Source organism: Mytilus galloprovincialis, chromosome 10, assembly GCF_965363235.1.
Source record: "Mytilus galloprovincialis chromosome 10, xbMytGall1.hap1.1, whole genome shotgun sequence".
Lineage (NCBI taxonomy): Eukaryota > Metazoa > Mollusca > Bivalvia > Mytilida > Mytilidae > Mytilus > Mytilus galloprovincialis.
In genome coordinates this window covers 58,261,464-58,274,827 of record NC_134847.1, presented here as the reverse complement: position 1 = coordinate 58,274,827, position 13,364 = coordinate 58,261,464, and the positions used below count along the sequence as shown (strand labels likewise).

Here is a 13,364-nt window from a genome sequence, read left to right as displayed (position 1 = left end):
TAATTTTCATTTAAGAAACATTTTTATAGCTGCTAAGGATTACAATGAAATTGAGTTACAGTACAATTACAAATGAGTCCCAATAGTACTAAATATACTTATCATGCTAATGTAGACGAAACGCGCGTTTGGTGTACTAAATTATAATTCTGGTACCTTTGAAAACTATTTACACCACTGGGTCGATGACACTGCTGGTGGACGTTCGTCCGCGAGGGTATCACCAGCCCAGCAGTCAGCACTAATATCAATTATGTAATCATTTTTATAAATTTCCTGTTTACAAAATTTTGAATTTCAAAAAAACTAGGGATTTACTTATCCCAGGCATAGATTATCGTATTTGGCACAATTTTGGATCCTCAATGCTCTTCAACTTTGTTCTTGTTTGGCTTTATAACTATTTTGATATGAGCGTCAATCATGAGTCTTATGTAGACGAAAAGCGCGTCTGGCGTACTTAATTGTAATCCTGGTACCTTTGATAACTAATTAGGCAACAATAGTTGACCAATGTTAAAATCACATCAATCGATTAAGTAGATATTATGCAACGTAACTAACGAAACAGGAATCGAATGATCCGCAAGGAGTGAGACCGGATTCGTCGATCAGGCAAGCGTCTGTACTTATATGCGTGCAACATCAACATTGCAATTCCATACTCAAACCAAATGTCACAATCAGGAATATGACATGATCAGTAAAATTAGAGACAGTGAATTGAGACTCCGATGACATTTCAAAAGGAAAAGTTCGATACCAAATGGCAAAATCTAAAGCTCAAATACAACAAACGAATGAATGACAACTGTCATATTCCTGACACGGTACAGGCATTTATTTATGTATCAAACTTGGTTTTATAGCTAGTCAAACTTCTCACTTGTATGACAGTAGTATATATTTCCATTATATTTACAAGATTGTGTGAACAAAATAAACAGATATACAAGGTAATATTATCAAAATTATGAGCGGATTTTGTGCACGGAACACTGTCAACACACTGTATATGAAGTCTATAGCGTAAACATAAACGAACGCAACGTATTAACTAAGATATGTGTACGAAATATAATGCACAAGTTCGTATGTTACGATTTTAAAATGGGAAGTCGAAATTATCACGTGTGTCATAGATTCGAATTTGAAGGCGTTTATCTGTGTCAATATCCATGATATTGTGAAAAAGACCGGTAGTATCGCTAATTTATAGTACCCCTGTATATGTGATATGCAATTGAATGTATATTATTCGTTGACAGATATCATTGAACATATTCGAACTGAACACAGAAGGAACAAAAAATCCGTGTATTATTATCAAGCATCATTGAGTTGAAGTCGAACTCACTCCGTAGATACTTGAAATTAACATATGATACATTGCATGAATTAATGAAAATTCTATTTATCATTGAACTTATGGATGCACAATTAAATTTATGTTCATACAGTTTTTGTCCATTCGTTTTTGATGCGTTTTGTTATTTGATTTTGCCATGTGATTATGGACTTTCCGAATTGATTTTCCTCTAAGTTCAGTATTTTTGTGATTTTACTTTTTATACGTAACCAACGTGTTTTGGATTAACCCCAATAATCCATTTGCTTTTTCCAATATATATGTAATGTTTCCAAGGGATATAACTCTTTGAATAAAAATTGATCGACACTGATATACACCTATGATATACGTTTTATAAAAATCTGACAAGAATGTTTTAAATGTGATTGCTAATTATCAATGTTCCATTGATTGATATTTCCAAGGAGCATTTTCTTAATCATAAATGATAGGCACAGATTTTCGAACTTGTCCACAATACTCATCATAGGTACCGGGATTTAAACTTTTTATTTGCATCAGACGCGTGTTTCGTCTACAAAAGACTCATCAGTGATGCTCAAATAAAAAAAGTCAAAAAAGGTCAAATAAAGAACGACTTTGAAGAACAACGAGGACCCAAAGTCCCAAAAGTTTTGCAAAATACAGCTAAGGTAACATATTCTTGAGGTAGAAAAGCCTTAGTATTTCAAAACTTAAAAGTTTTTTAAACATTCACTTTATAACTATGATCATATCAACGATAATTCATGTCAACACAGAAGTGCTGACTACTGGGCTGGTGATTTCCTCCATCATTGCTGACATTAACCTCTATGATATAAGTGTCGTAAAATTCTGGCAAGAATTGTACATGTGAGAGCACAAACAAAACCGGACGGACGCACAGTGTTTCTATGTTATCTGCAATGAGTTGCGAGGGGAAACAAAGGCAAAGACACTGAGAATCAAACTATCTACATAGGATGCCATCTTGTTTTATTTCTTATATAGAGAGTAGCTATCATCGCGAATAAAGAATAAAATAATCAACAGATCAATATGCAGTTGATTATATATATAAATATCAATTATGATTGATATTGAGTTATCTTCCTTTGTGGCTTATTTTGGAGCAAAAGAGTGTAGGGAATTAACTTATTGATTGAACTATTTCCTTTACAGTTTTCGTTTCATCTGTTTAAAAGCACAGAAACGGTGTGAAGACGGTAGTTGTCTTCATACTGTTAAATATACTTATGCACACGTCTGACATGTCAGATAAAGAAAGCTATATTGGTAAAGTTCGTAAAATTTACTTTTTTTTCTTAACTTATTTGCTTTTCTAAGCTTATAATAAATGATATATTACAAAAAAATAATATAATCCAAACTATCAATATATTTGCAATTAAAGGCAGATGTGTAAGGTAATATAGATATCGTTAATGAAAGGTATCAGTAGAATATGTTTTTATTGATGATTGTTAATTACAGAAAGACACCTTTATTGATGTTTATATCTTTATGAGTTTAATTCTGGCACCAAATCTGTATACTCATTATGATTCATACTATGCACATAAAATCATCCTATTCAACTGGTTAATTAAGCAGTTTTAATGTGCCAGCATGTAGTTTGTAAAGGCATAGTAAGATGAAACTGGCATTTTTATTATTTGGAAAGTAAAGCAAAGGTGGACCAAATTAGAAGTGAAGAGTCACTACTACAACGGTAAACAAAATACACTGAGACTATCAAAGTTTCAAAAGAATGCCATTAGTATGCTACCTTCCTGATTCTACATTTTAATTAGTTATTAAAGGTACCAGGATTATAATTTAGAACGCCAAACGCGCGTTTCGTCATATGGCAAAATCAAAGGTACTTTATTCAAACGATTTGCACCAGGTGACTTTGTCCCTTTTGATCAAATTACTTCCCTTTAGCTTATGATTGAAAATATTATTTATTTGAGATTTGCGGATAATCCAGTACTTTTCCGTCATGTATTTAAAACTAATGTATCTTTAAAAACTTCCTTTGGCGGATATTTACAAAATTGCTGTGTGATTCTAAGGGAAAATGCTGAAAATTTGACTTTTTACGAAATGGGAAGGTTAAAATCATCATGTTTTAAAAGAATTTGCCCGAAAACTTAAGAAAGCAGGTAAGTTAAAAGTCAATTAACTTTAAAATTCAACCTACAAGGTGTTTCCCTATTTGAAAACAAATCATGAACAATATCCTCTTGCATTAGTATTTCTGTTTTGAATCTTGCTATTTTACGATTATACGTCATTTTATTTGATCTTATATAGCAATTACACAATGGTTACACTTCCGAAGCCCAAACATGTACAATTCACCTATATGCGAACAAGTTGTTCATTCGACATAGGTATTTGCATATTAACATTTTTACTAAAAGGGCTTATATAATCCTATTGTAATGGCTGCCGTCACGATCAGTCAAAATGGCCGCTATACAATTAGAAAATTACCCAAAATTTTGCCATATGTCTACATAAGACTCATCATCGACGCTCATATCAAAATATTTATAAAGTCAAACAAGTACAAAGTTGAAGAGCATTGAGGATCCATGAGATTTAAAGGTTGTTAATATTTAAATCGCTCTAAAAGAGCAATCATTTGATTTTTTAACACACAATCCATAAAATGTATTCAATAACTTTAATTCCATATATATTTTGGTACCATATTTATACATCTCTGCCTGAAAATGCACCACAAATATGATATATCATGCTTCATACAATTAAATGAAGAAACAACGTTTTTGTTGACAATGTTTTTTTTTTCTCATATATAATTGTTTCGATTCTTTTCAACAAGAGTTATAGCAGTTGAATACACATAAAAATATGGTATCAACTAGAATTTATACAATTTTTAGAATACATTACAACTTCTGCAAATCATGAAACCTTATTAAAAATAATTGTATAGTTTGTGCATGAAGATTTATGAGAGCTGTCAAAGAAATAATTTTGAGTAATTATGCGGTGGTTTATTAAGCTTAACAACAAACCAGCGCCAGTCAAATAAACGAAGAACCATTGCATCTATGATAGAACCAATAAGTTTTGTAATTTTGACTTTGTTTTATTATTCTCTTACAGTGACCAGTCAATTTTGGCCGTCAATTTATGTGGATCGAATGCGTTACCATAGGAACATATTGAAGAATTCTATTTTAGATTGCAGTCGTGCTGGGTTGAAACTTCAGCCATCAAAAGAGACGGACTGTCCATTATAGAAACTGAACGTGGTTTATCATCGTAACCCCTTTTTAATCTCATTAACTGAGTGTGAAAATCCATCAACTTAGTAAAAAACGAACAGAAACCTCCCTATCTTGTCTTATCTTAATTCTACAGGATGAAAGATTTAGTCAGGTGGTGATAAATAAGAATTTTATCAGCGAGTAAAAGCAAATTATCATCATGAAAGTTCTATGCAGAATAAAAATATGCATCATTCTCTCAGCAATTGTTTATAAGCCCTTGCCCTATGCAATTTTTTGTTTATTCCACATTATCGTATAGGAGTGCGTATGTGACGAAATATGAGATCACCCCTAGTTTTTTGGTGGGGTTCGTGTTGTTTATTCTATAGTTTTCTATGTTGTGTCATGTGTGCTGTTGTTTGTTTGTCTTTCATTTTTTAGCCATGGCGTTGTCATTTTGTTTTAGATTTATGAGTTTGACTGCCCCTTTGGTATCTTTCGTCCCTCTTTTATGTTTTGTACCATTCCAATGTAAAACAAAGACTAAACGGACAGATTCATGACAATGAAATAAACTAAAATTAATTATGACAGGAAGCAACGAATGACAATCACTGAATTACAGGTTCATGTCCTGAGCCAGACACACGAAAAAGGTAGCAGGGTTTGTCGAAAAAATAGCATTCGGTAAGAACAGACTGTAACTAAGATTTAACCAGCTGATTTACAATATTTACGATGCTTACAAATAGCACTATTTAAACTTTGAATATTAAAACTCACACATGTTATATAACATGTATAAGTGCTTTTGCAAATTTGAAAGAATGTATAAATGTACGTTATTCATAAGGTTTTTATAATAATCAGTTATTTTCTTTAGAATACTGCCTAATGTTTATAAATTGATTTTATTAAATGTCTTGTACGAACATATATATATATATATATATATATTTCTATGGTTCAGACAGACTACTTCAACATGACAGCTTGACACCAAAAATGATTTTACAATACAGTGTACAATGGAAAATCGTCTTTCAAATTAGCTTAAACAAAAACAACACTTAATTTCTGTTCTAGTTTTCCAAATAAGTTAGATATGATGTGACTGCCAATGAAAAAACTAACTAACAATTATTATAGTCAAAGTTTAAATTCCATGTAAACTGTACCGTTAAAAAGTAAGATCTGGTTGAATTTCTTGGCATTTAAAACAACTTTATACTGCTTGTTTTTTGACACCTACATCAACCCTTGAATAACAGGTATTTGGCTTGTGACAAGCAAATATATATCAAATACACCTGAGACATCATAGGAACTTCAATAATCAGGTGAAAAAGGCTGGACTCATCAGGTCGACACTGTTGACACAAAATAGACATTAATCATAGGGTTATTTAAAGCTAGAATTGTATATCAAAACTGTAAATTAACCATGATTTCCAAGACGAAATTTCAGTCTTTGACAAACTTTTTCAACTATATAGAAAGCAAAATATTTTTCAGGAGGTAGCTCATTTAATACCTGCCCAACATATACAGTTGTACCACAAATTAGCCCTCAGTAATTTCATTTATAATTCGAAAACATTCCTCGATTAACGGGTAGCTGTGATTGTGCAGGTCCACCTAATATAAACATGACGCCCCTTTGTTCATGTTGAGAGAGAAAAAAACACTTACCGCTTGGAACGCTCATGAAAATATTCTGTCCGTTACTATTGAAATTATTATTCTGTAAACTTAAATTCCATGAAAACTGTTTCGTTAAAAAAGTAAGATCTGGTTGAATTTCTTGACTCTGAATATTTCTCAACATGTCTAGTCCACTATTGCGGTAAGATGGTTTCGGCGGTCACCGTGCCATTTCCTCTACGCTATTTAATTCATGAATTGACAATTTCAAATAGGATACGTCGTAATAAAGTGATATCCAATCGGTCAAGCAGCTAGAATTACAAGCCCTGGGGAGTGAACTGACCTTGGTTGTGGTCAGTGAATAGTTAAAAATAATACAGAAATGTTGCATTCGAATTCTTAAGAATTTTTTAAGTTCTTAGTACTTCATCACCCAGGTAATTTGACAGACCATTGAAAACTATAAATTATTTTCTTTTTCATTCACATTTTTCACACGGTCACACTATTGAAATCGTTCTAGTGATTTTTGATATGATTTTGAAGACGCCGGTTTTACAGTGCAGTTCGTTTTGCTCTATTTTTATTGTTTGACATCGCACTATAGTTGAAATACAAATAATTAATAAATTCAACTATAACAATTGAGCTGTCATGTGAAAAAAATGATAATCTAGTGGTGGCTTGATAAAAAGATAAAGTGTATCGTGACATCGGAATAATAGAGCATAAAATTCACAACGCAATTCCTGGAAAATTAAAAAAAAAAAAATTTTTTTTTTAAGATATTGTCTTCAACATCAATAATCTTGTTGCCTCTAATTTATAGAAACATATTTTGCAATGAGAAATGGAGATTCATTGTACATTCATTTGAAATAAAAGAAAAGAAGAAAAATCTGCGATTGCCTTGAGATGACTGTTGATATAAGTAAGTTTACTAGGTGGAATGATACATTTTCTAGTAAATAAAACATCTTCAATGTGCATTAGGTTGTTTTAAGGGATATTTGATACTAACATTTTGGTCTTTCACAAAATCTTGTTTTCTCGGACTATTTGTGACGTCTTTGCTACACTAAATCCAATGGATATATGGGCGTTTTTCAATAAAAGCGTACATTTCAGACCTAAAAAAAATGGAAAATCAACTTGTCTAAAATTTAATTTCAAGAGTTATTTTGAATACCTCTATAATAGACCTGTTTGTAAACAAAAAGTGCAATCTTAAATATTCTTTAAAATTATATTATTTTCATAATTTGTGTACTGTTTCGTAGGGGACTTTTGTCCCCTACGAAATTTCTTCTAAACACACATATTTTTTGCAATTTTAAATGTTTCCTATAGACATTCCAGTTTGTTTACTTTAAATACTAGAAAAATATCATTTTTTTTCTGAATTGGAAAACCATTTTTATCGATAAAGATTAGACAGTACTTCACATATGAAGGTTCAACTCATGTTACGTAGTGGACATTTTGATGCGTTTCTTAGTGGACAAAACCGTTTCGTAGTGGACAAATAGTTTCGTAGTTGACATCAACCCTATTATATGTTAATAACTAGAGGCTCTCAAGAGCCTGTGTCGCTCACCTGTTAATGTGTTTACTGATGTCGGCCATCTTCGTTGGTAGGCGGGGTCATTAGACACTTTTTTTTTAAATAGATACCCTAGTACAATGTATTATGATTGTAGCGAAGTTTGGTTAAATTTGGACAAGTCGTTTTAGAAAAGATTTTTATACAAGTTACAAAAATGACGAAAAGTTGTTCAATATTGACTATAAAGGGCAATAACTCCTTAAGGGGTCTTCTAACAATTTTGATCATGCTGACTATTTGTAGATCTTACTTTGCTGAACATTATTGCTGTTTACAGTTTATCTCTATCTATAATAGTATTCAAGATAATAACCAAAAACTGCAAAATATCCTTAAAATCACAAATTTTAGGGCAGCAACCCAACAACCGGTTGTCCGATTCAACTCAAAATTTGTGAGGGGATATATCTTATTCTGATGGACATTTAAATGTTGAAAGATTTGCCCTAAATGTCTTAGTTTCAAAGATATAACGCAAAAACTGCATTTTACCACTATGTTCTAATTTTAGCCATGTCGGCCATTTTGTTTAGTAGGCTGGGTCATCGGACACATTTTTAAACTATAAACCACAATGATAATTGTGGCCAAGTTTGGTTAAATTTGGCAAAGTAGTTTTGGAGAAGAAGATTATTAGAAAAGTTACAAAAAATGACGAAAAGTTGTTAAAAATTTACTATAAAGGGCAATAACTCCTTAAGGGGTCAACTGACAATTTTGGTCATGTTGACTTATTTGTAGGTCTTACCTTGCTGAACATTATTGCTGTTTACAGTTTATCTCTATCTATAATAATATTCAAGATAATAACCAAAAACAGCAAAATTTTCCTAAAATTACAAATTCAGGGGCAGCAACCCGACAATGGGTTGTCCGATTCATCTGAAAATTTCAGGGCAGATAGATCTTGACCTGATAAACAATTTTACCCCATGTCAGATTTGCTCTAAATGCTTTGGTTTTTGAGTTATAAGCCAAAAACTGCATTTTACCCCTATGTTCTATTTTTAGCCATGGCGGCCATCTTGGTTGGTTGGCCGGGTCACGCCACACATTTTTTAAACTAGATATCCCAATGATGATTGTGGCCAAGTTTGGTTTAGTTTGGCATGGTAGTTTCAGAGGAGAAGATTTTTGTAAAAGTTTACGGACGACGGACGACGGACGCAGGACGACGGACGACGGACGCCAAGTGATGAGAAAAGCTCACTTGACCTTTCAGGTCAGGTGAGCTAAAAACATAATAAAAATTACATGAAACTAACCCTTGTTATTTGTTTTGCACGAATATAATTGAAAAAAGATTAAAAACAGACTCCATGGTAGTGGTAGTGTCCACTACGAAACGTTTTTCTCCCATACTTGTTTCGTAGGGGACCGTTTCGTAAGGGACGTATTCGCATGTTTTATTTTTTCCCCACAATCCCTATATTGCAATAGTAACAAGACTGATTGTATTCATCAAAGCATTTATCAAGCTGTACACTGATATTTTTTTCATAATTTTAAAACCAGAAACTGAAGGAGATTTGACCCGTTTCGTAGGGGACATTATCAAAAATACGGTATCACTCTGGTCCATTTGATGTGCTCAATTTTTCTCACCAACAATTTAATTGCCGTTATAAAAGCATCACTTCTTTTGTAAGACCCTAATGTTTATATCTCTTGCAAACAAAAATTACATTGATTTTATAAAACTGTTTACTGGCAAATTTTAATGACTTCGTTTCGTAGTGGACATTTTGTGAGGGACACACCTTCTGAAATTAAAAAACCTATATTGAAATGTGTTTATTGGAACATGTTGGCTCTGAACATACTTTTGAATTATTAAAGAACTTGTGTAAAGTAAAAAAAACATTTATTTCTTCATTTTTTTACGATATTTTAGAGTATGAATGTTAAACAGGCGGTCTAGGGACATGCCATTTTGGTTGTTTTTGACCATTCAGGAGTCAATATCTCATCAATCCCTCTAACAATAAACTGTTTCTTTGCTTAAAAATGTTAAATCTAATTCAATGTACTGACTGCACAAAAAATTACTTGCAAAGATCAAACACATTTTTTTTAAAGTGGATAGGACAAGAAAATACGTTTTTATTGAAAAACGCCCATATAATGATTAATATCAAGTCTTAAATACATAATTTGTGTTGGTTGTTTTTGCCTTTGACTTAGACTTCAGTAACTGCGAGTACTCTCATATCGGTTCTTAAGTCCTTTTGCTTGCTTTGTTCGTGCTGATGAGTCAATGCAAAATAAGGACATGTGGTATGATTGTCAGTGAGACAACTATCCTTTAGAACTCAAATGACTGATGAGTCAAACCTTTTAAAATGATTTATATAGTTCGTGTATAATGTTGTGCTGTTATGACACTATCCCTAGTTACCGAAGACATGTATAACCTCCACAAATGCTACATGTATATGTTCCTGTCCTTAGTCAGGAGCCTGTGATTCAGTGGTTGTGATTTGTTGCTGTCTATTATATATTTATTATTCGCTTATTGTTTTGCACATAAGTCAGACATTTAGTTTTCTCGTTTCTTCTGTTTGTGGATATTTGTCTTATTACCAATTATACCAACATCCTCTTTTTTTAAATTTTATTTTCATTTTTTATGCGGTGTTCTAAATATTTTGGTAAGCAACAAATTACGAATTCATTGCCTTGTGTTACAACTTATAGTTGAAAACAGCAGTCATTTAAGAATGATAAAACATAAAAGTTGAAAATATTTTATTGATATTCTGGACGAAAACAAAAGAGGTTTATGATATCCATAAAAGTGTTGAAAAGATTTGGAATTCAATTTCCATTAGGAAATTAATTCAGACTTCTAACTTAGAAAGGCCTGTGTTGTCTTCATCGCATATTTCTTTAGTTCAGAAAAAAGAATCTGTATTCGTCCTCTTAGATGAAGATACACAGAATAGTCAGGGTGCTTAATCTATGATGACTAAACATAATTGACCTCATTGGCTTTATCTATATTAAGGAAAAGTCTAATAGTCAATGGCGCATATAATTTTTACGGAAATAAGGTGTGGCAATTGTTGTACAACTGCATACAAAATATCAGTGACTTATCATAAGCGGTTCTGCTTACCTGGACTAACCTAACGCATTAACAAAACTATATGCAACATTTCAAAGTCAAATAGGTACAGCAAAAGAGTTTCCATGGAAATATGTGGGATTTTTCAAAGCTAAAATACTGTATACCAAATAATATTGGTTTACTATTAGTGATTCCTAATCACGAAGGCTATGCCGAAACCAAACACATATGTCTGTCTAGCTTTCTCAACGTCGAAATATAGGTGAGACAAAAAGCATTAACGCCAACTTTTTGCCATTGCATAATTCGGTAAATGAAACGTTATGATTCATATTCGTGAAGAGGCATATGAATTAAACCACACTGAATCACAAATATTGAAAACTCGTATCGTTATTATCAACTCCTTACTCCAAGTTTGTTTTATATTTAAATGATTACATATATATTTCTATATATATAAATTGAAAACTACGTTCAAACCTATGATTGCGTTGGATAAAAACCGCAATTTTTATACGTGTGCATGTAAAACAAATTTCGTTGTAGAAGGGTCTAAATACAGCACAAACAACATTTTCCAAAAGACCAAAAAGTGAAAAAGTATATTTAAACAAAACGCATTTGACTAACAGGTCGAACAACTGATGTTCTTCAACCCTGCTGACTGCCATTGGCGATTGCCAAATAAATTGATCACAAGATGTAACAAAATGGATCTTAATATAAATTTAATACTAAACAGAAAACAATAAACTTGTGGCCAAGATGTTATACCACAAACGATGATAAGGTGTCAATACTTTTTTAGTACACCAGATCCGGATTTCGACAATAAATGTCTCTTCAGTGATGTTAGGGATCGAAACGATATTTGAAAGGCCATATAATTTACCCTCAATTTAAGATAGACTCTTGAATTTTAAGAGTCAATATAGGATGAACGGATCATATAAGCCGGAGGAAAATAGGATACAAGCCCAAACGAAAAAATATAAACAAGTCTAAATTGAAAACTCAATCAAACCTATGATTGCGTTGGATAAAAACTGCAATTTTTATACGTGTGCATGTAAAACAAATTTCGTTGTAGAAGGGTCTAAATAAATAAATATATTAAAATAACTATATATTAACAAATAAAATCCTTTCCTTTTATCTTGTCGATTTAAAAATCAATAGTTGAATATGAATAAGGAGACATATAAGGTATAATACCTGAATGAGGTAGCAACCTAACGACATACAGATGGAGATGACAACAGGCATGTGTCTGTACAATACGTTATCTCAAATCGCCTAAAGAATTTCAATTCACTATGTCGGGGCATTTTTGTTGACAATTTACTGGAATAGGGAGGGCTATAAGTTTCACAATTATTTTTGTGTTACTGAAACTTGTTATTATGTTTAACCAAGTGCCTATAAGTTATGAAAACAAATGATTTAAAAAAAAAACTGACAATAAATATACATTTTACACCAGCATTACTTGATAATAGTAATTTTTAAAAAGAAGATGTGGTATGATTGCCAATGGGAAAACTCTCCACAAGACACCAAATGACACAGAAATTAAGAACTATAGGTCACCGTACCGCCTTCAACAATGAGCAAAGCCCATACTGCATAGTCACCGAAATGACAAATGTCTATTTTTGTTTTATTAGGAATATTTTTTTTTTTTTTTGGTTTTCAAAATGTGCATCTGGTGTAGGTAATTTTGGTTTCTTTAATGCTATTGGACAAAGATTAAAAACAATTGTTATAACCAATTTACAAATAAATTTGTTTCACTATAAAAAGTTGATCCACTCAGAAATTTTGAAAAAAATAATGAACAGAAAATTCTTTTCTTTTCTTATCCAATATTTCGCTTAAATAATAATAACTGGAACAAACTTAGCACACATGTAAAAACCGGAACAAACTTAGCACACATGTTAAACGTTTTCAAAATGAATATTAAGCTTCTTAAACCCCTTATACTGATATGATGCAATTCATAAGTAACAATATGAAAAATACTAAATCTAACCTTATTTTATTCATTTACGTTTTATCTCGTAATAATAATATATTATTACTACATGCAAAATAAGTACATGTTTACATATAATTCTTTTCTTCTTTTTTTTTTTAAGTATCTCGCCCTGTTTGTTTAACTTAAACCTTATAACTGCGTATATACTTACCAGCTTGATAAACATTGGCCACTGTTATTTGAAATCCATGCATGTTTAACATCATAATAATTATAACTCCACTTTTCGAAAACCCCTCTTTTCATAATGCAAAAATCGTGATTTTTCACGAAATAAACCTTAGTTATTTCTCCATCTTTTCTTAAGCATCTCGGCTACAGTGTAGACATATATTATGTTAAAAGTCTGCATTATAAACGTCATAGTGGTCAGAGTACTTCATATCTTTTAGAAATAATTCAGAGGGAACTTG

General features: G+C 31.8%; 1 protein-coding gene across 3 annotated transcripts in view; it reads right to left on the bottom strand.

The window, feature by feature from the left end:
- LOC143047950 (protein lin-28 homolog) overlaps nucleotides 1-13,364 on the bottom strand; it is a 49,542-nt gene that overhangs the window by 22,760 nt on the left and 13,418 nt on the right. Inside the window, exon 1 of one of the 3 annotated variants that reach the window (XM_076221319.1) lies at nucleotides 6,277-6,397. The exons of the other annotated variants lie outside the window; for them this stretch is intronic. Coding sequence (XP_076077434.1) covers nucleotides 6,277-6,292 — 16 coding nt within the window. The 5' untranslated portion in view covers nucleotides 6,293-6,397. Of the gene's footprint in view, nucleotides 1-6,276; nucleotides 6,398-13,364 lie in introns of those variants that run through there. 3 annotated transcript variants of the gene reach the window in all.